The 27,837-nt window shown below is 37.7% G+C and overlaps 2 protein-coding genes across 7 annotated transcripts; both read right to left on the bottom strand.

Moving 5' to 3' along the window:
• Nucleotides 1-2,636: 2,636 nt before the first annotated feature.
• Nucleotides 2,637-5,853, bottom strand: vgll1 (vestigial like family member 1). 2 transcript variants are annotated; one of them, XM_023266882.3, is made up of 4 exons: nucleotides 5,646-5,853; nucleotides 4,409-4,611; nucleotides 3,896-4,312; nucleotides 2,637-3,311 (listed from the first exon to the last, which is right to left on the bottom strand). In XM_023266882.3, exons 2-3 carry the CDS (start codon nucleotides 4,596-4,598, stop codon nucleotides 3,900-3,902), a joined length of 603 nt encoding a protein of 200 aa, XP_023122650.1. In that variant the 5' UTR covers nucleotides 4,599-4,611; nucleotides 5,646-5,853; the 3' UTR covers nucleotides 2,637-3,311; nucleotides 3,896-3,899. The 2 variants fall into 2 exon arrangements, with proteins under 2 accessions (XP_023122650.1, XP_023122651.1); XM_023266883.3 differs by having other exon boundaries at nucleotides 3,950-4,312; nucleotides 5,646-5,852.
• Nucleotides 5,854-6,073: 220 nt separating this feature from the next.
• Nucleotides 6,074-21,272, bottom strand: adgrg4a (adhesion G protein-coupled receptor G4a). 5 transcript variants are annotated; one of them, XM_035946643.2, is made up of 29 exons: nucleotides 21,120-21,272; nucleotides 20,910-21,017; nucleotides 20,041-20,667; nucleotides 19,606-19,703; nucleotides 19,466-19,524; nucleotides 18,855-18,909; nucleotides 18,552-18,589; nucleotides 17,204-17,352; nucleotides 16,030-16,089; nucleotides 15,836-15,913; nucleotides 15,102-15,187; nucleotides 14,947-15,017; nucleotides 14,819-14,846; nucleotides 14,604-14,626; nucleotides 14,312-14,454; nucleotides 14,083-14,212; nucleotides 13,171-13,277; nucleotides 12,861-13,077; nucleotides 12,582-12,747; nucleotides 12,065-12,217; nucleotides 11,065-11,202; nucleotides 10,931-10,976; nucleotides 10,644-10,747; nucleotides 9,888-10,009; nucleotides 9,072-9,340; nucleotides 8,357-8,462; nucleotides 7,913-8,193; nucleotides 7,549-7,650; nucleotides 6,074-7,420 (listed from the first exon to the last, which is right to left on the bottom strand). In XM_035946643.2, the coding sequence occupies exons 2-29, from the start codon at nucleotides 20,983-20,985 to the stop codon at nucleotides 7,314-7,316; spliced, it is 3,639 nt and encodes a 1,212-aa protein (XP_035802536.2). In that variant the 5' UTR covers nucleotides 20,986-21,017; nucleotides 21,120-21,272; the 3' UTR covers nucleotides 6,074-7,313. The 5 variants fall into 5 exon arrangements, with proteins under 5 accessions (XP_035802536.2, XP_035802538.2, XP_035802537.2 ...); XM_035946645.2 differs by having other exon boundaries at nucleotides 20,041-20,664; XM_035946644.2 differs by having other exon boundaries at nucleotides 20,910-21,014; nucleotides 21,120-21,230.
• Between the last annotated feature and the right edge of the window lie 6,565 nt (nucleotides 21,273-27,837).

Raw genomic sequence — 27,837 nt, 5'->3', positions numbered from 1 at the left:
GTTATTCAGTTTATCAATTCAACTTTATTTGTTTAGCACCTTTTACACAGATGACAAAACTAAACAAGCAAAGAGAAAAAACTGCTAAAACTAGGATTAAAACTCAAAAACATAAAAAAAAAAAAAATTTAACATGGTAATAAAATATGTTGTGTCCAGGGGATGGAGGGACTTTATTGAAGTCTTCTTGGGCTCACATGGGAAATCATTCAAAATATAAACTTGATATTCAGTCTAAGGAAACTGCAGAGCGACAGAAGAACCAACAATATCTCCTGTTTTCTCCTTTAATGAGTCGACTCTTATTGTGCTTTCAGACCAAAGAACTACAGACTCTTCACAACCTGCTCAAACTCTTCATACAGGACCTCACCACACAGGTCAAGAAGGTTTCTGTCTCATTTCTACTCTGAAGCTCACCTTCTCCTGCTCAAACTGCTGACAAATGTTTCTGCTGCTCTAAAGTCTGCTCTCCAGAACTTCCTAAAAACTCTCAAAGTCTCTTCTGCTGCAGGTTGCTTTGTAGAACTGTTCCAGAAAACCTCACTAAACCCCATGGAGGAGCCTCAAGATAGTCGTCCAAATGAAACCGTACAAAAACCAAACTAGCACAACCCAAACGCTAAAGTCTCCTGCAGCCTACCAGAGAACCTCTGAGAACAGAGAATCAGGACAGGAACTCTTACCTTCTAAACAACCAGCATTGGTTCACAAACAAGAATACAGAATGTGTCTGACCAAAAACCTCTAAAGACTCACTACAGCCAAGATAAAGACACAACTCAGCTGCAACAAACCCACTAATCACTGCAAACATTAGCACCATGTGGGTAAAGAACCACATTTACCAAGACAACTATCCAGTACAAAGCCCTAAAACACACCAAGAAACACATTAAAGACGATTTTACTGCTGGAAGCTGCAAGCCAACGCCTTAAAAAACAAACTAAAACAATGGAGCCAAACCCGGTTCAGTGGTGAAGAGAAACAGAGGAAATGTTTGTCTGCAGCTAAATAAAGCAGGAGGACACTGAGCTGCTCAGGTGTTCCTGATAACAGCAAGCTGCTCAGGTGTTCCTGATAACACCAAGCAGCCACCTGGACAGCCAATAGGAACACAGCTTACTGGAAGTCCAGAGGGCTGGGTTAGTGAAGGAAATTTAGTTTAAAGTTGAAGCAGAAAGTTAACAAAGAAAGTTGAAAACCACCTTCTGATACCTGAAATCTCTGAGTTTTCACACAAAGAACACCTGAACATGTCAAACTGGTTTCATAGTAGAACCATCATTGTAAAAACATCATAGTATGGTGTGTTGCTCAAAAAACATTAGGACCCGGCTGTCAGGGAAAAAACATGTAAGAAACATGAGAACAGAGAGAATCCAACCAGTAGGTCACAGTTTATCATCATCTAATCATCTCCTGAAGTCCATATGGTGAGAGACATCAGTATCTGGTTGTTAATTTACCAGAGGATGCTTATAATCATGCTGATGTGGTCTGTACTCTACAGTATTTTAGTGACTCAATAAATGCCTAAGTTTTTTTTAAAATGCTTTTTAGTTTTTAATGAACATTTAATAGCCTATATGTAATCAATAAGTGGCCTTTGCCTATCTTAAGAAAAATTCACTCAGAACTCTGATATGTTAACAGTACTAAATAAATCAATAAATACATGCATACACACAAAAATAAGTTAATACATTAACTGTGTTAAGATAAGATTTAGATTTTTAAAAAGTTGTGTATGTTTTTGCAGAATCCAGTATTGCTCACTGGTTGGTCATTACATTTTATTAGTTTGATTTCACTGTTTAAAATGATGCCGCCTCTTTTCAGACAGAACCTGTGATAATAAAACAATACAAAATTTTTAGTTCCGTGTTAATAAAGCACTTAAAGCTTTAAGTATGGCTAAATGCTTTTTTCAAAATTAAATATGTCACTCCTTAGGTGGTAGTGGGCCCAAGTTCAGTAAAGTTGGAAAGATATTCACAGATTCAGACTTCCAGCATCAATAACTCATTACATATAGGTTGTCAAAACATAAACGGTGCCTCTTTCCCATTGTTGCAAGGCAGACAATGTGCTACAAGCCCAGTTTTATCAAAAGTAGCTGTCTTTCAAGCTACAGGAATAACATTGGTGTCTATGGAGTGAACAGGGTCCGTCTGCAATTTGCAAAACCACTGCAACAGTAAAGAGAGACACAAATATTCAATAACTTCACTCTTATACATTGTAGTGTCACTAAAATCACTGCAGCCTTCAACTGGCTCCTGTTGACAAAGTGTTTTAACAGAAATGTAAATGCTGTAATTTGATTCTTTTAATGAACCATGTAACTTGAATGGATGTGATGCTGGTGTGACCACAGTGCACACGTCTGATGTTGCTCACAGTGGTCCAAGGGACGCTCAGGGAGTTTGTGTGTTTGCTCAGACTCATGAAAAACTAGAGGGAACTTTGCCCAGGAGCTGTGTGTCCTTACTAAAGTTTTAATTGTAATGAGTGAAATATAGTATATTTTGCATGGTGTGCTTTTTCATTTAATTTTATTTTTTATTTTAAAGGCATTTTAGATATTAATAATGAATATAAAACTACTTAAATATAAAGTAATATTTGAGACTTTTATATCTGCTCATATATTTATTTAAGTATGTATATGATTCACTTATTTACAGTACATGACAGAAAACAAGTCATTAACATAACATCACTATCCTTCATTGTTTTTGTTCGTATGCACAAAATGTCCTCACAGCTAACACCTCTCCTGGTGAACTGTAAACAGAGTAATAACCAATAACAACAGTATTTATACACACAAAAGGCTCACAGTGTTCACACCTAATACTGGCCTATTTACAAGTTTAAGATAATTGCCTGATAAAGGCACAAGAAAATGCCCTTCATCCAACTCCACCGCAGAGGGAGCAATAACACACACTGTGCCCTGACATCTACAAGAGGAAAGACAGAGTGGAGGAACCGGTTTGTCAGAGAGTGTTTCTGTTTAGAAAGGTTGTTCAAGTTAGTACATGCTGAGGTACTGAGATCATTTTTACTGAGGAAAAGAGAGAGCGGGGCAGGGAGTAGTAGCTCTGCTGTTTCTTCCAACTGCGTTGTCAGATGACACTCAGGATCCTGTTTGATGGCTAAAAAAAGAAAGGCCACTGGACTGAACAGTAAGGCGGGAGGTTTTACAGAGCCACAGGTACATGGTGACGTTAAAGCTGATGTCTGCTGCTCGCGTCCTTTTCTCCTCAGTACCAGTACAAGTCCTTCTTGTCCAGATGCCGTCCTGACAAAGAGGAGACAAACACAAAGTAGCTCTAATGAAAGCACATAACCAAGTTTTCTGATTAAAATTAAGCTCTAATAAATTTGTGTCCTTTTTCACGCAGTGGAATATCTCAGAATGAGATGTACCAAGTTCCAGAGTAGTTAAGAAACAAGGGAGGAAGTCAGGAACTAACACATAATCAGCATAAACGGCAACATAATGGCAAAAATGATGATCTCCTGCATCTGCATACTGACCATTTACTCAATTAATGATTAAAATTGAATCTGAAGACACACTTTTACTTGATATTTGAAACACACTGCTATTTCTAGGAATGCATTTTGATTATAACAACTGTCTGTGAATATCAATAAACATATAAACATATGTACACAGATATTGACATTTGCATCAACTGACACAGGTTTGTTTTCATCAGCACAGCATCTAATGAACCGAGTATCTAATGAACTGAGTATTATTTCATATTTATTTTTAAATTGACTGAATAGGAGCTTCTTGATATATTTCTTTCTAAACACTAATGATTTTGTGAGCCGGATTTTAAACAGTTTCTCCATTTGACATGCAGTTAGTACCATTTTACAGGTTTGAAGTTTTCCTAAAGATGTTGTATTGCAGCTGCAGATTACCAGGTTCAAAGCCCACAGCCGGGTCCACAGACTCTCTGAACCCTGGAGGCATCGTCCAGCTGGGCAGCAGTTCCGGCTTGGAGCTGGAGGCCATGCTGGGCCCCATCTCCCCCCGGTCACTGTGCAGCAGGTTGAGCAGGGACGTGGCATATTGCTGTCCGGTAAGACTGAGCCCCTCTGGAGACAAGGAGTATGTGATGGAGGGCAGCCCCGGACCCTCCCCTGTCCTGGCAGTGAAGGAGTGCCAGGAGCCGGGGGTGTTGTCTGCGGAGCTGAAGCTGAGGAGGTGTCCAGGTGCTGGGGGGGCCTGCGACTCTCTGTAGGACTCAGCTGCACTGCCCTGACAGGAGCCGATGGTGGGCTCTGTGGGAAAACAAAGAAGAAGCCATGCAGTGGGGATGAACGAGATCGATTATTGTGTTTTGTTGAGCTCTTACAGCGCTGATTTGATGAGCTTACCCAGCTTAATAGTTTTGCGTATTTTCTTTACTTTTGCTGCAGGTGCCTTGGACTTGCAGGTTTTGTTGAGAGCTCGGCTGAAGTGAGCATCCACCATGCTGTTGATGTCCCCCTTGAAGTAAGTCAGGATGACACACTGCGAAAGCTCCTCCACCTTAACAGCTCTTGGACTGTCTGGTCTTTCCTCCATGGGTCAGCTGTGACTGGAACATATAGTGCAGGATCGTTCAAAAATGCTCATTAGCAGGATCTTAATGGAAGCAGTTATTCATTAATTACGGAGTTGTATTATTCTACATCTAAGATTTATCAGTTTTACTGTATATAAAATAACACAAAGGACCATTCTAACCACAATGTAAAAGTCTGAATTTAAAGATTTAGAAAAAAGAAATAAAATTAAAAGTCAGTTTGTCTTTTTATAGTGGTAAAAACATTTAGATTTACTCCTTCCCTAAAACCAGAGTTTTGTGAGTGTTATTTTTAAGGTTGCTTTTTTTGTTGTTTCTTTGGTTGTTTGTTTTTTTACTTTTACAGTCCGGTACTTTACATACTTTGCACTGAAGGATGTATTTATTTCTGACCTGGTCAAACCTACTTTTTTAATGCCAAAATGCCAACATGAAAGTGATCAAAATGTATTTTTTTAAACCCATCTTTGAAAAGAAATCAAAGTCAGTAGAATGAAAATGTTCGTTGCTTCTTATCTCTGACTCACATCATAGACGTATTTTTTTGAAGCCGGCTGATCCTAGGTTCAATTAAATGTACAATTATTGCAAGAATAAAGCGAAGCGCAGCTTTAATTTAGGTTAATTTTCTAATAATAATTCATAATTTTTCAGCTTGTATTACCATTTTTTATTCACATTGCTTGAAAACCAGAGGAGGGTGCATAATTCTCCAGCAAAAAATGACACTAAGTCTGAGAAATGCCTGTAAGAATTCAGTTTCAAATTTGCCAGAAGAGGATTTTGGGTTTAAAAAAAAAAAAGAAGAAGAAGAAAAGAAAAACATTTCACAAGAAATATATTTTGAATTAAATTCAGGGGTGTGAAATGCATATTAATGTGTCCAGTTTTGGAAAATACAAATCGGTCCAGTGGCTGGTAGTTAAAACTACAGAAAGGAGTGAAATGTAAATATTCAAATCTTTCCTGCTGTGAGGACAGAAAAATATGGTAATAGAAGAATCAAAGCACTCTCTCCTACATTTTAGGTAACTTGCTTCTCTTACCTGACCTGCTGATTGACCAAAGGAGACCAGGAAGTGCAACCTTGCACTGACTGGTTGATCAAAGCGAAAATGAGAAGCTGCCCGAACGGTTGGAGAAAAATTCACTTGGCTTCATCAGAATCATCGATTAGCTTCGAATAGCCAACATCTTTCTTTCTTCTACAGACAAAACATTTCACTCTGAGCGTTACCCAGTGTGTTAGTTTGTTAGGGTGTGTGAACACAGACAGCTATGAACAGAATGTTATCCGGCGGGTTTCTCTAAAACCTGACTGACAGCTTATCAAAACATTCCTCAGTCACCCTTTCCAAAAGTAACACACAGTTGAACAGCAGCTCTGAAGTGATTTCAGTGAAGCCTTAGATTGTTTTTATACATCACTGATGTTATAATGACAGTGTTACCTGTTAACATATCACACAGCACAGAAAAAGAAACCATTTATTGAAAAATTAATATGTATACCGGGCACGTTTATGAACTTCATCAGGTCAGTGTTTGATTCTACAAGTACATCTTTGCTTGTTTATTACCTACTGCACTGTAAAAATAACACATCACATTTGCATTGTACAGGAGTGCAGTGTCTTTGGCTGACTTTTTGACTGACTTAAAACAAAATAATTCATAAGAATGTCATTTTCAGTGGGGATTTTTGCTTTGAAATTTCTAAAATAATGAATCAGAATTGAAGGAGACAATGAGTGTGGCTTAATGTAAATGCAGAAACTAAAAACTGCAGTTTGTTAGCAAGTGATGATGTTTCAGTTGATGCCACTGGGAGAAAATATTCCCTGAATTTCAACAATTATGTAGTTTGAGTTTCCAGAGAGATCCTAGTCGGTCCAGATGTTATATATGCACAAAGTTTTATTTATCTTGGTTGGTTAAAGTGGTCGCACACACAAGAGAACAATGCCAGGATTTTAACTCTTGCCTTAAATTTTACTTGTAATCTCAAGGCAATCAAGGACAAACTATATATACACTATATAATACCCAATCAAACAAAATTCTTCAGAAAAAGTTGCATTTTATTATGAAATGGTTTTATTATTAATTTAAATTTAAAAACAGCTTAAGCAGTGATATTTTAAAGTCTAAGGAAAAAAGCAGACTGGAAAATAAGAGCTGCTGAACAGAAAGATTCTCAAGTTTCAGAAAATGTTCACAAGCATAATTTCTCATCTACTGAACTTGAAAGCAGTTTTAAATTACAGAAATATTTTTTTCCATGACATTCCAATGATATTTAAATAGAAACTGCTTAAAACTGTGATCTGATATGAGCCCAACACTATGTTTACTCATTACTTCACTTTTGTTTCACTAACACAAAATATCCTTTTGCTAAGTATTGATGCAGTGAAAGCAGCAATGAAACCTGAAGGTGAACTGTAGGCTTTTAACAGATGCTGCTTGTATAAACTGTGAACTTTTCAGAACACAGTTCTTTACTTTAAAGTGAACTTTCTAAGCTTGTTTTAATGCAAGCTGCAGCATTGTCATGTCCCTGAAACTGTTGTTTACTTGATCCTTTCCTGTTCATCTTTCAACCTCACAGCTCTCAGTGTTTGGAACTGAAGAATAAACCTTGAAGACAAACAGTCCAGAGGCTCACTCATGCCCCCTAGTGGTGGTTCTTCGATGCTGATGGTGTGGAGGAGTCACTCAGACACTGGTGAGTTGGAGGTGTTGTCAGAGGCTACTGACTCTGAGTTAACGAGATTGCTCTTTTTGCTGCGACCCCCCACTGTCATCGAGCGGCTCCAGTCTGATCACAGCAGACAAGAAAAACACAAAACAACTGATCATCCACCTTGAAAGCAATTTCCTATGAATCATCTTATTATTATACTTCAATGGGTCATACGTCAACAAGCAGTGTTTTTTCCCAGGTACCTGAGTAATCACTGAGTCTGAAACGGCCGCAGCACAAGTGGATCCTCCACTGTTTCCTCACATTTTCCTTCATCAAACAGTGGAACAGAAAAACAAAGAACCCTGGGACAAAAGCAAACAAAAGATAGCAGACACGCTCCTCTGTAAGTCTGTCACTTATTGGTGATAGAGACATTGTTTTTTAGTTTGCTTGATATCACTTTCATTTCAAAAACTGTCTCAAAAGTACAGTTTTTGAACCGTTTGTGCAGATTCTCAAGAAATGAGAGAGACATTAACTTTGGAATCACTTTTAAATCAAGGAAATAAACAGTTAAAATGCAATGGAGGAAAATGACAAATGTTATGATGAGCTCATATTTACCATGAAAAGTGTTGAAGATTGTGAACAGGTACATCAGGACCACTTTGCCCGGGCCAAATGAAAAAAAGCCCATTGACCACGTCAGGCCCAACAGCACAGTGAGACCAGCAACTGCCCTCAGGTCCTGCAGAGCGTTACGGCTGTTGGCTGACGGCTTATTGGCTCTCATGCGTCTGATCTGGATCAGAACCACCACGAACATGAACAGGTTGCACAACACGATCAAAAGAACAAATGTCACCACTGTCGCGTAGTAGAAGACGTCATCCTGCACCCAGCAGCTGTAGAGGGAGAGGATTGGTCATAGAGATATATTTCCCAGTAATCAATACACACAGCAAACAACACACGCCAGCTCCATTATACTTTGCCCACATCTCCACAAACTAACCATTAGATGGTTGATTAACATTTTTAATTTTAGCTCTGTGCCACAGTACTTACAATGAGTCAGTGGTCTGAAGACCCACTGTCGATTCTTCAGACGCAGCGCTGCCGTAAGCATCTTTATTTATGACCAGCACCAGGCCAACTATCACCAAAGGAACACCTGTGAGAACATGCAACATGCAAATTTGTACGTTTGTGCACCTTTTGGTTGCTGATATTCATTTTAGTAGCATAATTAAGCCTAATCCACACACAGGAAATTGTAACTTTAAAGCCCCTCCATAAAATCTCTTATAGTATGGACTGATGTTGACACCTCCATCCTTTAGTCCTGTAGGTGAGTAACTGTACATTTATGTGCTACCATTTAAAAAGTCCTCCAGCCAAGTCAGCACCAGCACCATTTTGGCCGTGTCCGCTATTGCACAGAGTGATCTCACAAACCAAAAAAATCCAAAAATGTGTACCTTGAAAGGTGTTTTCTAAAAGGTCCAATTCCAGTGACCTAAAACTATGAGTGCATTTGGACAAAAAGGCCTAAAAGTGTAGAAAAAGTTGCATTTTAAAAAATAACTGTGTATGTGTGGGCAAGTAAGTCTTGCTCCCACTGCCTCCTTTCCCCTCCATCCTGAACATAGATCAAGATCCTTAAAATAAAGAGTAACTCCATCTCCAACTTCCAAACCTGAGCCAATCAAAATCCATCTCTGAACCCAACCCCACGGTGGAACTTTGCATCTACAGTAAGAAGTACAAAAAGTTCTCTTACCCCATCCTACAGCACAGAACTTGAGGATGTATGAGGGAATATAGGTGTTGAAGACCTTGACCAAAGCGATGTACATGTGCACAGCCTCCAGGCCCATCCAGGTGAAGGAGGCCAGCAGGAAATAGTGGAGTGTTGCAGCCGTGGCAATGCACAGACCATAATTGGAGAAGGATGAGAGCCAAGCATTGAGTAGGAAAATCAAGTTCAACCCCAGCAGAGCAGCTGACAGGTTGATGAGTATCTTAGATGGGTAGTCCCTACGCAGCTTCCTGCAGTGTACACGAGTGGCAGACAACCATAAAGTTAAACTCAGGGACACAAAGGCAAAGTTTAAATGTTAAAAATTTTATCCTATTGTTTTATTACAAAACGCTTAAATGCAATTAAAACATTTAGCACTGTGATGACCAAACAATTTCTGCTCAAAGTATTCTTATTATCTCTGTTTTAGAGCATTCAACTGTATCATTAAGATTTTAAGAATTCAGCTCTAGTTGAACACTCTGGTTGGGATTGTTTGGTGACTATTTTTAATGATCAAGAATTAATTACTTAACATTGAACTTAGTTTTATTGTAAAACATACATATATTGAAAATTTTCTAGTCATAACAGACAGTCAAGGAAAAAAAATCATATGATTCCATCAATGAATAAATATAACAAGCTGCTATGAAGCGACGTCGTCAGTACAGTATGAACCTCCAGCCTCTTCATGGTCATAGCTGGTTATCGCAGTAAAACGGTCATTCCAGTATAAACCATATGACAGTGTGAGAAGTTGTTGTATTTTTGGTTTCAGTAGGAGTGACTTACTCAAAAACAAGATAAGTGAGTAGAGTGATGCCTAGGAAGATGGAGGATATACCACAACCAAGATACGAGATCACTGTCAGAATGTAACTATCAGCTGGACTTATGGGGGTTCTGGAAACATCCTGAAACACAATATACAAGCACAAAATTTAGATTTAAACCTCTGGTGCTGAAAACTGCAGTTCCTTAAATGACCACTTGAGGCTGGATCAAAAGTGAGTCATTACATAGACCTACATGTAAAAATGCCCAATTTTTTAGTAGAGATAAACATTTTTACATCCTGGTACAGTAAACAGATTTGATCTCTATAAGTACTTTCCTATCCATGATAACTGTGCAGAGGGTGATTTTTTAAAATATAACTTGATAATTTAAGCTATTTTAAGCCTTGAATTTATGCATAGTTATGGGTGAGGCAGGTTGGAGCCATCCATATGAGTCATCCACCTAGTTGATGATTAAAAGCCATTATTCTAACATTTCCAACTTTGGTGCCACTATGTAGCGGTATCAAATTAGACACTGACAAGCAGCAGCACAACAAGTTAAAGCTTATCCTATTATACTTTCAAAAAATTATAATATTATAATGACATAAAATATTCACACTTGGTAGATTTAACATCAGCACCTTGCATCATCGTCAGAAAAGCATGCAAGAAGTCATCGGCCGACCAGATTGCACACAGTATGTTGGTGCATGTGGGAGGTTGTTCCCCAGTTGGATTTATAAAAAGCAGACCGATGACTCACCAGGAGGACAGCGAAATGTGTGAGGTGATCACAGAGACAGCTGGTCTGATAAGAAGAAATACTCTGGGTTTCACAGCCGTTGTTGTTCCAACCACCCTGGCCACCTGACGCACAAACACACAAAGCGACACGCAGCTTTTTATTAAAGCCTCTTATCAACAGACACACAGCTTCCTGTGTGTCAGGAGCCTTTATTGGTCTCACTGCTTCCTAAAAAGTACAAAGAGGCTCTGTACAGTAAATCCAACTGTACACTTATAAAATAGAATAAATAATGACCAACTCACCATTCTTCTTAAAGTCCCAAAACATACATTGCACTTTGTCCTCTCTCTGTAAATATGGGGAAGTGATGGAAGTGTTAGAGTCACATATGAATGCATCCTTGTAACAGGCAAACTGAAAAACATTTATTTCTCACCTGTTTGGGCTGATGATGTCTGAGAGTTACCACAACTCGTTCCTTCAGGTTGAAGGCATAGCTGTTATTGATGCTGGCAGATATTATACAGGAGTTTAATATCGAGCGGTTTTGTGTTGAATTGCATGTATCAGGGTCCTGTTAAAAAATAATAATGAAAAATAAAGGTTGTCACGTTAGCATGTGGGACTAGGAAAAATAGTAAATAGAGAGAATAGTTGACAGATGTGTCATACTTGCTGTAAGTGACTCAATATGTATTCATTAAATGGTGGAAAATGGTATTGTTTAAATGTTATATTAAAAGAAATACCATTTGTTTTGGGGTTGTTTTTGGAAATATGTTTACGCCCCTTTGTGTAGAGTCGTATTAAGTAACTTATGCTTGTGTCTTAAGATAAATATTAAACTCCAGCCTATAGACTCCAGTAAGCGTACTGTAGCATGTAAACTGCAAACAGAAAAACATTTACGCTGACTCTGTCCAAAGGTAATAGAATTTTTTCTTGTTTGTTCAATCTGTAAAAATTAGTTGTGTAAAAATGAGTGCCTGGCATCCTTATTAAGTCACTCTACATAACAGCCCTGTAAAACCACAGATTGTTCTTTCACTTACTTTTTATGATTTTTTAAACATGAAATAAACACATCAAATATAATTATTAGCTTTAGAGGTGCCATAAGGTGGATTTTCTTACCTTTGGACAGAGTCAGGCTAGCTGTTTGCACCTGTTTCCAGTCTTTATGCTATGCTAAGCTAGCTGTCTCCTTATATTTGTCCTTCAGATATGAAACTAATGTAATTTTTAAAATTTCATTTAAATAAGAATCTTACCCCAAATGTTGAACTTTTTCTTTAAATGTCACAACAATAAACACTGTGTGGCCTACATAATAAATGTAAAATTTTAATTTCTTTTAAAAAAGAAGGCAAAAAACAAACAAACCCAAAAGAGACAATATCATACATAACAACAGAAGAAGATGCAAAAGAAAGTACCTGAAAAAGTTCATTGTTGCCGTAAAACTGAAACTGAATACGAGTTGCATTTCCTGCTCCAGGGTGGAAAAAGTCATGGAGTGCAGAGGGCAAAGAGATAGTGCCATTTGTCTCGGGGAGTGGTCCGCTCACAAAGCCCTGGTCAACAAAAATCTGAGAGAGAACATTAACAGTGAATTGTGCTGCTACAGATTAGTTACAGAGGTTTTTTTTTTTCCTCATCAGCTGTCTAAAAATAACACTTCAGACTAGTAGTTCTTGTTAAAGCTTAATTTGTCACAACTGCTTCAGGCATTAATGTTTGTTTATTAACAGTGTTTCCTGTATTTCTAGTTGCTATGGGGCGTTGATGCAAATTAGATTACTTCAAAGTAGTCAGGTGGAAGCATTTTTTGAGTGTAATAAACATGAATATTGTTTAGCGGATAATATTTCATTTCTGCAGTTCACAAAAACACCCCATAAATTAACTTTGGTGCTGCTTTTATTGCATATTGTAGCATTTGCAACATCTCACCTCTGGGTTAGTTGTGTCTGAAGCAGAGGACACACTGAAGGTGAGGCCTCTGAAATTATCCGGATCTACGTTGACCAAGGAAAGGGCCAGTGAGGGCGCTGTGAAACTTGCAGATTCACCTTGGAAATCCATGGTGTCCCCTATCCTTTCTGTCAGACTAAGTACACTTTTGCCAAGCACGAAAGACAAACAGAAGGAAATGAAATTAGAAAAGGCAGGATTTAGGAGGAATATACATTTCTGTGTGAAAGTCAGGTAGCCCTTCCCTTTTCTCCTTACATGTTTGCCACTGCAGCAACGTTAGTTTTGGAATGCAGGATACGGGCAACAATACTGACAATGTTGGCTCCAACAGCAGGGTTGATGGTGCACATATGAACCACTTCAATGAGCTTCTCCACGACTGAGTCCAGCTCGGAGGGTGAGAGCTCGTCATTGCTCTCTAGCTGGACATCTACAAGGTCCTGAATCATGCCCACCACCTCAGCCGCGTTATCTGGAAATCATTTGTGCTTGCTTTAACTTTTGGCACACTTTGCTTTGAGGGAATTGGAAATAACCACAATACATGTAGGAGTGATCCTCTTACCAGTAGTCACAGTGATGTTGTCAAGGTCTGGTATTGACATCAGTTTGATGCAGTTACTCATATCAGCACGAGCCCAGCTGGTATCATCAGTTTCAATGTCTAACTTACTGAATACAGAAGAGAATCAATTATAATCAAAGCAGAAGACAATATTAATATCAGTAGACTGTATCTCTTTGGTTTTCAGCTAATAAGATCAGCTGACAAAGGGAGATAAAAACAAACAACCTAATCGCTGCTGGTGATTATATTAATAAGCGTCTATCCAGTGTGCCACTAAGAGACCATAAATTTTACTATCCATATTTACTCTGCTGCATGAGTGATATTTATATCAGTTCTGGCAGAGTGGGTGCACAAAACGATGAAGCTCATCATTGCTCAAATAAGTCCCTTATAGGAAATTGATTTTTGCAGGAGCTGCTTGCTGGCACCGATCCACTGGAGTTACATGTGTGGGGTCAGCGCTTGTGAGTGGCGTGGGAGGATTAGTTGGAACAGGATATTGTAACTGAGGGATTTTTCTTGTCTTGCTGAGCTGTCTCTATGGAAACAGACTGTTCTCACAAAGATGACTAGGATCTGTTTAAGTTAAAATAACAATGTACTAAGAATGGCTTTTTCTCTTCTTATATTTTATTCTATAGATAAGTATTTCACACTCAGGCTGAGGTGAATAAACACCTGAATATACGTTGTCACAGTTATATATGGCACGAAAGATATCATGGAATACACCAGACAAAAAAATCTATTTAAAATGTCTTTGTACAGCATGATAAGCTCGGTTATTAAGAAGTGTCCTTTTTGACATGTGTTTCAGTCATAATCTTAAAATCTGGCAGTTAAAGTTTTACTGTTTATGGTGAAATACTAAATCTACTGAGATAAAGTGAGCTGGTATTGTCTTACCAAAGTCTGTAGGCTTTTGCCTCGGATGGTTTGGCACATCGCATGTCCAGGGTTTGCTGTGGAAATGCATCAGGCCACATGTATTCTCCATAGATTGTTGACAGAGTTTCTTGTAAGCAGTTTTGTGGCTCTGAAAAAAAAAAAAAAAAAACAAAGATATGCTCTACATTGCCAGTCTTCTTCCACAGTATATTCTTCTCTTTTATTTGTGTTGACAAATATAGCTTACGTATGTGTGTGATTTCCATTTTCGTTGTTTGAATAGTAATGGAGCCATTTTTGTATGCTGGCGTCAAGGAATCATTAATGAACTGTTTAATGTCATCTACATTCTTATTTTCGAATGCCTGAAGATGGAAGCGGCATCTGTACCTGTTGATGAAATATGCAATTAGCAGTTACAGCAACACTAGTTCGAATAACAACAGTGAAGTCACTACGTAATTAAATACAAATCAAATTCAGTTGCAGTTGACAGATTGCTGCATAATTTTTATCTTTCTATATTTATAGTCACTTACTGTTTTTCTTTGCCACGGGAAGTCTAAAAAAAGAAGGAAATCAGAGACGTTAGAGTTTGTGTATAATTGGATTGAACATATCAGCTGTTGCAGTGTATTCAATATTTTTCTAGTTTACAACTCATTTAAACAAAACTGGTAAAAAAAAATTAAAAAACAGTATATAGATTTCCACCTGTTGATCTGAATAGTCATGAAATGAAATGCAGACTCACCATCAAACCAGTATAATGGTGCAGGTTCCTATAAAATATTGAAGATAAACCATCCAGAGCTGTTATATGATAGATACCAAAAACAAAATATCATTTTAACAGAAATAACTTCTTTTAGCACCACTCACCAGCCAACAATCTTTTTCACGAAGAAATTCAGTACATCTCTTCTGTCAGCTACTTCGAGCTGTTTGTTCACCTTTTGCCAGAAAAGAACAATTTAGTATAAACTGAAGTATTTTTGTACAGACAGCTTTCAAGTGAAGTTGTGTGAGTCTCTTACCCATCCCTCAACAACATCCTGTGGGTCTTTAAGGCTGCCAGTCACATTTAAGGTCAAATGTACGCTAACAAACGTATCTGGTGAGACTGCAGGGGTGAGAAGGCAGATAACACAGCAGGGCTCCTTTAGATTACAACATTTGCTCAAAGAAAAAATCTGTATCAAAGAAGTCTAACATTTAGAGGAATAATAATTTTAAAAAGATCTAAGCAGTGTTTGTCCTCCACAGGAGACACCGGGATTACGCTGTACTCTCTACACCAACAGAAGAAGTCGATACAAGGACGGACACGTTATTAAATTGGCAGAACTTGAGGTAAGTTCTCACATATGGTCAGTGATTCACCATCATGATCGTTTCAAAAATGAAAGATGTTGATGGAAGTGGAACTCAAATGTACAAGAAAGGGCAGCTAAGAGCTTGTTTTTAATATCGATAGGAAACTAACGGTGTTCTTTTATAGATCCATTATCATCTGATCCTATTCACTTATACTCCGAACAGAAATTCAAATGTGTGAAAATGTGTAAAGTTGTGTTCTCCCTAATTGTTGCTGTTTTTCCTATGCTTTATCAGATGGTATTTTTACAGGACTTTTAATGTAATGTTTTATTGTTTATCTGGAAGGTTTTCATGTTGCCTTGCCGCTGAAAGAAATTCCATCTGTGGAACATTGCAAATCTGAACTGAACCAAAGACGCAACAAGAGTAAAGAGAATGCAAATGAACTGACCTGCAGTGTCATTGATTTCGAAAGGCTCTCCGGTCGTTGAGATGTTAGCCAATCGCGTTTGCAAACTTTGAGTTAGACCTGTAAATAAAATGCAAATCATTTCCCAACAAAGCTTCCAGATAGAGCTTTGCTGCACCTGATTAGAAAACAAATTTAGTTTACTATTCATGTGTTATTTTCACTGGAATACACACCTGGTATAGATAAAGCAGTTTCTACAGTTGGAGGAAGCTCTGTCCCTGCAAAGAATTTTGCTTAAAGAACAGCAAAAAGAAAGCATTAATTATCTGCTCTTAAGGAAGAAAAATCCAAAGAAAAGGCTGAAGTAAAAATAGCATCATGTCTGATTAAAATCAAATTATGGGACTCTCAGTTCTCGTGTAATGAATAGTTACTCATCTTCTGTTGGGTATTTTTAGAACATGCTCTCTGGTCCTAATGTGCTTCTGCAGGTGTGAGATAGATTTTTTTCCCACTGTTTTCATTAATGTATTTATGCCACATCCTTTTACTGCAACCACTTAACAGTCTAAGTGAAAGTGCAAGATAATGCAATCGCATTGTCGATGTTCATGTGTGAAGTAAACATTTCCAGTTAAATTCAATCACAGCTTCAAGCCATTAAAACACAATAGCTGAACAAATACAATTATGCATTGAAATTCAGATTTTAAAAAAAGTCGTACTTGTCAAAAATTTGGACATGCCTCCTCATTTAATGTTTTTTAGTTATTTTCATCACTAATTACATTGTAGATTCTCACTGAAGGCATCAAAATTATGAATGAACACATATGGAGTTATGTAGTAAACAGAAAAAGTATGAAATAAGTCAAAACATGTTTTATATTTAAAATTCTTCATAATAGCCAACTCTGTGTGGCATTTATCTGGGCTCTAATCTGAGGTGCTGTTAACTTGCCATTTCTGAGGCTGGTGACTTAAATGACTTAAAGGCAAGAAGTTCCATAAATGAACCTTGTCAAGGCACACCTGTGAAGTGAAAACCATTTCAGGTGACTACCTCATGAAGCTCATTGAGAGAATGCTAAGGGTTTGCAAAGCTGTCATCAAAGCAAGGGGTGGCAACTTTGAGGAATCTAAAATATGAAACATATTTAGAGTTATTTCACAGTTGTTTTTATTGCTACATAATTCCATATATCTTGCTTCACAGTTTTGATGTCTTCAGTATGTATCTACAATGTAGAAAGTAGTAAAAAATAAATAAAAGCACTGAATGAGAAGGTGTGTCCAAACTTTAGACTGGTAGTGTTTTTTGTTTTTTTTTAATAGATAATAACAGCAGTTATAATTGTGTTTGGTTATTCTTTGACTGATTAACTACTGCAATAAAATACAACTCACCCACAGGAAGTATGCTGATGGTATCAGAGTCAATTGTCAGGTTGAGGAAGTTCCAAAAGAAGGGCGAAGTCAGTAAATCCATCATGTTTTCCTGAATCACTTCCACATTCGCAGCAGGATCCACTTTTATATAGACTTCACAGCTGAAACTGCAGGTAAACCACAAGAATATGTTTTAATGTGAACTGGTTTGTTTGATAACTGGCTTGTAGCATGCAGCCCCCATACACTGAAAAAAATAATCCTATATTTACGTAAATCACTCCAGAATTTTAAGGTAGTTTTCTTTTGGGTTTTTTTATTGTATGGAAAAGTCTGTAGAATTGCTAGCATTGTCTTAATTAACAATCCAGTCACAGTTATTTCAAATATTATGCAGTCACTTAATTTTTTTCTCTGTTTTAATCAAAAACTTACCACATTATGCATACATAGTGTTCTGCTTTCTAAAATAACATTAACATTAACAAAAGAATGACAAAAATTATCTGTAATTATCCTAAATATGTAGCTCTTTATCTAAAGTTTGATGCCCAGCTATCATTATTATTATTATTTTAATTATATCAACAAAAATTGTTGACGATTGAGCGTAATTTTTTTTCCTCACAGTTTTAAGCTAAATCTTATTCATGTTATTTTTATGTATGCTTTTACATTCAAGCTCTGTTGTCCTGGATACAAATTAGGGGGACTTTTTTGATTAGATCTAACATAATGTGCAGATTTTCATTTATTTAAAAGGACAAAGATGCGCTGCACCGAGTCTGGATGCCCTTCATTTATTGATTGATTGTCAACACATTAGAAGGTCTGGATAAAAGGCACTGAGTAGTATTGTACTGTCACCATGCTCTTGCTCCTGGAGCTCACTATAGAGCTCTCATGGCTGCTGATATCTTTGCACTTTGTCTCCTAGATATTCAATAAAACTCATATTTGGGTGAACGCTAGTGTCAGTCTCCACTTTATGTTGCAGCCCAGAAACTGGATCGTAGGGCAGGGAAAGACCATTTTTGGTTTTAACTTTGTTTGTCTTCCAAAATAAGACTGTTAAACAATTTTAATACTTTAATGTAATAATTTAGGCAAATATGCAACATTGAAATCTGTAACATAGAACTTTTAGGTCTGTTGGTTTTTTGAAGGTATTTTTTTTAAAAATACTGTTATATAACAGCGTTTCTCTGCAAAATTTCCGCAGATTTATTGTTTCTGCATGTTAATTAAAGTAGGATTGTTGACATTAATTTTACAATCTCTGCCTAATTATCTTTTTCAGATTTGTTTTACAGTGTATAGTGCAATTATTAATCTCTTTATTCAGTAGGCTCTGAAATCATCTTACCACTGCTCACAGGTAGAGTCTGATAACGCTCCTAGTTCCTGAAAACACAGATTTGTTCACGTCTTCATCAAAAGGTTGTATGATTTTACTTGCTTGCTTACTTACAGCTGATTGCACTTAATATAATTCACACCTACTTTCAGTGCTTTTTTCAGGGCTCTTATATGGCATTAATTTCCTTGGAAAATAGCACCGTGACAGTCTCTAAAAGCCTGTCACTGATTCTCTAATCAGCACATCTCTGAGGATACTATTGCTTCTTTCCATGGAAAATCAAACCGAAGACTCCAAACAGTTGCGTACCTGAGGTTGTTGCGTATGTTGAGCAGCAGAATTATCAACTACATGGCAGGCCTGGCTGTAGGGAACACAGATAACAGAAATTACAGACAGGATTGCTGTTGTGGTTAGTGATTAGAATTATAGTGCACCAATTACTTCTATCATATACTAACCACCTGGCACTGATGGAAAGTGACTACTACAGTGTATATTTACTCAAGTACTACACTTAAACATTAATTTGAGATACGTCCATGTTGTTTTGTTTCCCTTCCTGACCACACCTCAGAAGGAAACATTGTAGTTTTCACTCGAGCATATTTTATGACAGTGTGAGTCACTAGTTCTACAAATGAGTGATATGTATGAAATTATTCTGCATTATGTCAGAGAGTTTAAATTTTGACAAATTGCAACAGGAGAATCTTATTTAGACATTAAAGCATCAGTAATATTAATGACAATACTCACAGGGACCAATTTTTAAATTTTGTCCTATTTAACACATGCTTAACACATAAGAATTTTTAAGTTGCAGTGTTGTTAGTTTTACTCAAGTAAAGATTTGATTACCACTACTGCAGCTAAGAGGAATGTTTTCTGAAGAAAAAACACAAAAACAGCTGTTTTACCTTGGAGAGGACACATTGATGCTCTGGACAGAAATGCTTTGAGGTAAAATGCTCTCCAACTAAACAATGATGAGAAAAATTATCAATGAAAATTTGACAGGCAGATTTAAACTGTTTGTATTCAGGTAAATTCTTCATACCCAGTTTCTCATGATTTCCTCCAGTGGGACTGAGCATTGTCCAGACACATTTGAGCCGGTTACCACTGTCCACATTTTGATTTTGTAGTGTGACCATGCTGAAAAGCAAGAACAACACAGAAGGAAAATAATTGCTATGAAATTTTTACTGTAATATTTCCAAGAAAAATGTTAGACCAGTCCAGCTACTAAACTCAGGAATGTGCTGTTTATCTTTCCTTTGACCTTAAACTGTTGTCACTGAACACTGGAAGGTCTATTATGTGCCCACTCATTCAACTCTCACCTACAGCAAACTATCTTGTTATGTGCATAGGTGAGGAACCTCTGGAAGTAATTGTGTCGTTTTTTGTTTTTTGGTTTTTTTTTTTTAATCTCAAGACCTCAAATTGGATGTCCATGAAATGCAATAAAAAGAATCCATGCTGTATTTACCACAGTGCAGATTGTTGTCAGACTGGGAAGGACGGCCCTGTTTGAAATGCTTCAGATCCCAGCTCAGCACATCTCCGTCTGCACAGCCCAGACTCCTCAGCTCCTCAGCGTTCCACTCTCTGGCCCACATCCTGAACAGACCGATCTCACCAACCAGGTTAGTGGCGCTCTCTGGCTTCACTTCACCATTTACTTGCAGAAAATGAGACGCCCCGAGACTTAGAGTGCCGCTTGGGGCCAGGTGCCCGGGTGGGTCGGGATTTAGATGTGCCTCATCCAGAAAGGTTTCATTCACGTAGACCTTCAGCAGCTGGGTTCGGCTCGACCACGTGAGACAGACAGAGTACCATACATTTGCTTTCAGCTTCTTTTGAAAGCGCCATTCTTTTCTAAACAGCCACACTGTCAGATGTGTATTTGTACCCGCAAGTCCCAGCTCTATGTCACTATTTCCTGGAGCTTTGTAGGCAAAACCTGTCCAGGCTGTTTCACGGTTGCGGCATAAAAGCATGCATACAGTCAGCTCCCTCAGGGCTGGCACCACAACGCCTGGTCGGAGCTGCCACAAATTCTGATGGGTCAAAAACTTTAACTTCTTACCCCACAGACTGGTACTGACAGATGCTGCTGAAAGAAGAACAGAGAAGATTCAAGATACAGTTTATTAACCATAAAGATGAAAGAAATATGAGATTGCACTTAAAAAAGAGAGTCTAACAGACATAAAGTAAACCATCAACACAATGATTTGTTCACACCTCAGCTGTCCCACAAAAGAAAGCAATGTTCGGGTACTATTAACAGTTTCCATATTTACAAGTATAGGATGTTTTGTAGCTACTTTTTTAAGTGAAGTTGGAATCATTTACTTGAACCCAGAGGACACAGTGAAATCAGTGCACACAAACAGATGGTCAGCATAGACGGGCTTCTGATGGACTTCATGTCAGCAAACAGGTCAGTCAAGTGGTCATCTGCTGAAGGGCAACAACAAGATTTTACATTCACCTTGATAAAACAACATCAAAAAGATCGCACTATATTTATGAGACCAAACACAGCATAGAACTAAAACTTACCATGATTTGTTCCTTGAAATGTTCAGATCTGACAGTGAAGCATAAGACTGCTGGCTAGCGTCACTTTATTACTGTATAAGGACCTCCACACCCTCTTCCTTTAGTTCCTCCGAGTTACTCATTAATCACCTGCAATAAACACAAACACGATAGTGCCAAACCTGTGACTTCTTCATGAAACCTTTGCAAAAGTTAAAACCAATGTTCTCCCATAACTGTTTCAGCTCTTAGTGTTCAGTATGAGCTCACCTGGTTTTGGTTTGTCATGTATTGACTCAACATATACCAAACTTTGTATTGAGGACTGTTATATAAGCTTCCTCTTTAATATAAGCTTCCTTTTTAAACTTCCTCCTACATGACGATGGATGCTTCTGTGAAATGCTAAAATGCTCTAATGAATATTGATAATAGCCCAAAGCAGAAAAGGGGCATGATTGGTCATAGAAGCGTAAAACATCTGCATAAGTTTCAATTATTCCTACAGATGCTGATTCTAACTGAAATAAGTTAAATATATTTAATCTGAGACAACATGATTGTGTGATTGCAGGTTTTCTGCATGTCAGGCTACATGAGTCAAAGTAATAATCTTGTCTGGGTCTTGTGCTTTAAAATTGTCCTTGAGTGATAACTGCTCAAACAAATCTAATTGTTTTTTCTGCGAGACATACCATGATGCCGCCTGTCTTATTCCCACATGTACAGATCTGAAGGTCCATAGTGCATCCATCCTTTAAGTCTAATCAATTTAAATATCCAATGTATGTCAATAGTAATTCATAATATCCTGACATAGCGGTAATAAAAAGATTTGAACAAAGATGGACCTGAAGGTCAATCAGTTTTTTAGCTCTATGCTACCACCAAGTGGACAAACAGTTTATTCCGGTTCTATTATTTTGTCCAACTAAGTTTATGGACCTTTTATAATTCAAAACATGTATTTCTCCTCAGCATATTAGTAGTGGTGGTGTTATTGAAGATTTTGTTCCATTCTGCAAACGCATTCACACAAACAAAGTCTCTTTGTCTGAAGGAGGTTTGTTAACAAGGGTCTCATTCATGCGTTTTAATTCCTTCCTTCCTTTTCTGAGAAGCCAGAGTCAAAACAAATGGGTTCCCCAGAGGGAATATGAGACGACAAGGTGTGACGTGAGGTGAAGCCCAGGTGGAGGACTCCTATTCACTGGTCCATGGCTGGTAGACTGGTTGGGAACCTCTCCTGCGTCATCAGTGATGTAGATTGGGGGGGATTCCCAAAGATCTTTCCCACCGTCGCCTACCTCTGCTGAGTCTGGAACAAACTTTTAGTGGCAAACCACATCACTCTCACTCATAGAAGCTGTAGATCAATGGTTAGTCTGTGAGAGAACTGAAATATATTGATCATTTGAAACTTGCCAAGTAAGATTTTATTGTTTTTTTCATGCTGGGCTTATATCTCAGAAGTTGTAGTTTCTTTGGCATCAGTAGCAATACAAGAATTTTTTTCAGAGTTTATGAGTTTGCTGAGTTTATTATTGCTTGCATGTGGCTATACACTTCTTTTGGGCTGCAGTTTTGTGTAACAAGGAAGGTGGATAACATTCACCTGAGAAGGCCAATGGACATTTTGCCAGTGGTGGTTTGTCTCCATGCTGCTCTGCTCATGGTAGGTCTGACTTTTAATAAGATTTCTAAAACTTTGCACGTCTCCTCCTGTACTATTTCCAGATAATCTGTACTTTAGGGTCGGAAAGTAACTAAATACAGTTACTCAAGTCCTGGACTTACTTAAAGGCATCATTAAAGTTGTTAATGACTTTCTTACACACTTGCACTGAACTGAACTATTTCACTGAACTCTATGCACCCATATATTGTACAACTGATTACCTCACAGCAGTATGCACTTTATACTACTGTAATCACTTTATACTACTGTATTTCACTTTATCAGCAATAGTTACTTCATGCAAGCTACTACTGCACTTTATGATCACTGCTGCTGTCAGTTTAAGTCTGCTTATTTATTTAGTAACTGCTTTGGTTTTTATACACTTTTGTACATTGTGTCATTTGAAGATCAGCAAAATAAGAATTTCATTGTACAGTGTAGCTGTCTAGTCTCTAACTATAACAATATATATAACAACCTCTTGAATGTTGAAAAAGTAATACGAGGACAAGGATAAACTACACTCTTAACTTTGTTGCATTTACCCAATTTGACACGTTATACTGCCATATTTCAGATGCATGATGTGATGTATTGTTCAGTGCACAAAATCTGCTTCTTAATATTACATGTTAAATCTTATTTATTTGAAAAACAAGCAGTGAAAGCTGCCAGTGTTGTGAAATTATTGAAACCCGTTTACTATACATACAAACTTTTTTCCTGTATTTTTTTAAAGTATTTTTTCCTAATGCTAGTGCAGCAGTTCTTTGATACATCCAGCAACGGGACTTTGTTGATTTTTTGATTTGAATGAAAAACTATAATGAACTGTATTGTACAATATTACAATATCTAATGAAATAACCTCAAAGACAGCATTTAAAAAAGTTTGACTTTGACATTTTAAGCATGTTCTGCAGACAATGCCTCTGTTATTTTACCTTAAGAGGATTTTTAATACAAGACTTTTACTAGTGTGCTATGTTCTGTTGCTTTTGTAAAATAATGAATACTTCTTTTTTCTCCTCTGATCATATTGAACTTGTATTTCTTCAGATTTCATGGGTGAAATCTGAGCCAAGCTGTGATCAGACAGAGTTCTTGCACTCTAATGGCACATGTGTCACCTGCCCTGTATGTGTGGCTGGAGAACAGCTCTCAGAGGTACAACACAACATAAATAAGTAGCTATACCACAGCTATTGTTTGCTTCCTGGTTGTGCTGCATGGGTCTAAGTCTATATGTGTGTCATTCTCAGGACTGTGGCTTTGGAGACGGTGGGGAAGGCGTCTGTATTCTGTGTGAAGAAGGAAAATTCAGCACAGAAACAGGCGTGGCTCCTTGCAGAAGATGCACCCAGTGCAGGTTGCTGAACCGCCTGGAGGAGGCAGCGTGTTCACCCACCACCAACGCCCTGTGTGGCCGCTGCCTCCCAGGGTCAGTTATACCATTAATGTCAGCATAAACACCGGTTGCAGTCAATTTTGTGTTAATCTTGTGTGGTTGTGTTTGCAGGTATTATGAACTCAGGAGCATGACCGGCGAAGCGGAGCTGCTCTGTTTACCTTGTTACAGTCATGCCACAGTCCATAAAGAGTGTTTGCTGTTGACACCTCAAAGCTCTAAAACACGTAAGATCTGGAAATGAACTATCGATTGCACGGCAGTACAGTGGTAAAAAGCTTTTATACATAGTTTTATTGACTGGTGAGATATCAGACATGTTATAAGGGAAAACTTGTATTTCCCTGACAGAGAGTGAAGTCACTTTGCCTGAAGGAAATCTCAAAGAACCCAAAGAGAAGAGTGAGTAACTCTAGATGTTCATCAGAAACTTTTTTTAAAATCTTGTGTTCAATTTGACTTGACTCACTTTCTGTTTATTCAAGGAGTAAAAAAAGAAACCTTTTCAGTGGTGCTGATCGGTTCAGCCACAGCGACGTTGATTTTCGCCTTAGCTCTGTTGCTTTGGGTTTTCCTTCTGACTGCTGAGAGATTCAGTGAGTAGGATAATGGTTGGTGTTTCTACTATATATCCTCCTCTGTATTTTGTTGGACTGACTAATTTGGGATCGTATACACCTATTGTAATGTTCAGAACCAGTTCCTGAGTGTTGTCCGCAGCCTAAAGGCCTGTTGTCTGCAGCCAACCTGCAGTACACACCTCTGTACAGCCACACAGAGAGACAAACAACACCACTAGAAGGTCCCTCACAGATGGTTTCAGCTGAAGATCCTTCGAGGTATTCAGTGAACACTTCTTCAGGGAGCAGCTGCATCATCACTTCCACACTCTTCTTATGTCTATGCAATTATTTACACAGTTAATTATCTCCCTCTCCAGAGGCCTGAACTCGCTGAGCCATGACAATGAATTTCATCCTACTTCTATTGTAATTAATGTCACCACCAACATCAAGCCCTCCAGTCAGAACAAAGAAAACATCACACAGGAGAAACAGCAAAAGTTCACCACAGAGGAGGTAAAATCAGTGGCACCTCGTTCACAACTCAGCCACAGATGTTTATCTGTTTTTCAAAAGTGTCAAGATATTACTTACACTCATAGCTTACCAGTTTATTCAAACATCAGCCTGGAAGTTCATGTATCAAAGTATGTGTGGAAGAGCTTGCACAAAGAATAAAAAATGTCATATTTTTGTGATTTTTTTAATGTTATATATTAAAGCACATAACTTATTAAGGCTGTAGGATTGTAAAGCATGAAATTACCCAAATCAGGTACATACTGTATACACAATAATGTGTCTTCTTAGAATACACAAAGAGGTATTAAGAATGAGAAGATCATTTTGATTTCGCCATCACTAATGTCATCATCCCAGTCAGACTGAAACAAATGGATTTAGATGTGATTAACAAAGCTTGAAATTTTACTTTTGAAAATCATGCTAGTAATCTTCTTTTCCAGGAGAAAGTCCTTGATAATTCACAGATCTTACTGTGTTAGTGGCTTTAAGGGGGGCATTGTCTTTCTCAAAGAAACATGTTCCAAATGCACAGTAAAGACTGGACAACAAAAAAAGCCTGTATTTTCACAAATAACATTTTTTTAATTGTGACAATATGTGACAGTAAAATTACTATGATAATATATTTATCGCTACCAAAATATATTTTGATCATATTGTATATTTTACAGATATTTTCCTCATATTTTCACATTTAATTATTTGTTTTTTAAAGTTTTTAAGCCTGACAATAAATTTGCTGATCAAATCTACAATAATATGAAACTGATCTGATTTGATCTGTAACTGGGAAATATTTATTTCTTACTTTATAAACTATGTAATTGATTGTCACTGATGCCTTTTTATATTAATTTGATAAATTAGAAGACTAAAATGTTTAACATATGAATTTACTTTGCTCCTGTTAGAATGATGTGAGAATCTGTAGTTATTATTTCTTATTTCTGTCACTTCTGTTGTGTCATCAGATGGAGCAAAAACTGCAGACAATATGGGAGATTGCTCAAGGTATGTTTTCCACCAACCACAGCGCCTGTTAACATTGAGGTACTGGTATTCTGCAGGTGCATTAATGTTACTTTATACTAAGTCTTCCACTCCATTCCGTTTCAGAGGGAAATAGTAGATTTTCTACATTTAGTTGACAGCCTTACTTACTTTTGTGATTAGGATTTTTCACAACGAATGAAATAACAATTTGTTAACATACAACACATAGTTAAACACTAGACCAGCTTCTGACATCTTACACAAAGCAGTGTGTAGTTCACATTTCAGATGTCTGAGTTGTTGACGGTTCCACCAAATAGTAATTTTTCAGTGTGAATGTCTCACATGGTTTCATCTGAATAAACAATCAAATGATCCATCTCACAGAACATCAAAGACTAGAGAAAAAAGTACAAAAGCCGAAAAGAAATATGAATATCACAGCTTTGTTTTTTCCTTTGTCCTCTTCATCAGATTTATTTACAGTTCCTGAATATAAAATTATATTTAAAATAGTTCAAACTAGCTCCGTATGCAGCAGCTACAGCAGTAACCTGCTGCTGACATACTGATGCTTCACTATTAATAACCCAATGATGCCATATATATTGTTATATTATTCAGAGGGACAAAATGAGTACTTTTACATTAATACTTTAATGACATTTTGCTGCTTATACTTATGTACTTTAAATTAAGTAACATTTTAATGTACATTTACTTGCCCTGCACTGTTACATTGTTGTATTTGTACCTTTACTTAAGCAAAGGATCTGAATAATATTCTTCCACCACTGATTTTTCTGTGTGTACATACGCGATTGTACTTTTACTCCTCCAGGTCAGAGTATTGAGATGCTCGACTACGACTCAGTCCAGGACTTGTCTCTGCTGCTCGACTCTGCTGGCAACGTCGACATTTTGAGGAGGCTGGGGCGATCCTTGGGGGTACCACCTCAGGTTATTGCCCATCTCCAAGGCTTCCAGGAGCTTTTCCAGTACCTGCGCACCTCCACCTACACGCTGCTGCCCCAGCTGGCCCAGGCTGCAGCGCTCCTGCCTAATCATGAAGTCGTTGCTCGGATACACAGAGCAGTGGTGAACAAGTGACCACTTAGACCCCAGCCGGGTGTTGCCATGGCTTCAACTGTTATACAGTATTTCTGACCCACGTTGTATTGTGACACCTTCACCTGATCAATGAACGAACCTAATACTTGCTGGTGGGACCCAGAGACATTGTTTTTACAGGAGTAACTAGATTTCAGTGAAATGTGATATCAATAATGAATAAAAAATGACTGACTTTTTGCAATTTTTCACCCATTGTTGCACATAGCATGAAGAATTCTCCATATCCTAATACATACGGATTTTTTAATAGATTATGTCATGTGTCAGTGCACAGTAAAAACACTCATTATTTGTCTTTGAGTGTTAAATAATACAATATCCAGGTCATTGAAACTGAAGCCTGCATGCGGTGCTATTTCCTGTTTACCATGTAAAATAGATGAGCGGCCCTCTGGCTAAAGCATGTGAGAGACACCAGGACAGAGACTGCAGTGT

This window comes from Amphiprion ocellaris, chromosome 13 (genome assembly GCF_022539595.1).
Source record: "Amphiprion ocellaris isolate individual 3 ecotype Okinawa chromosome 13, ASM2253959v1, whole genome shotgun sequence".
Classification (NCBI taxonomy): Eukaryota; Metazoa; Chordata; class Actinopteri; family Pomacentridae; genus Amphiprion; species Amphiprion ocellaris.
Note: the sequence above shows the minus strand (reverse complement) of the source record. Positions and strands in the feature narration are given on the sequence as shown.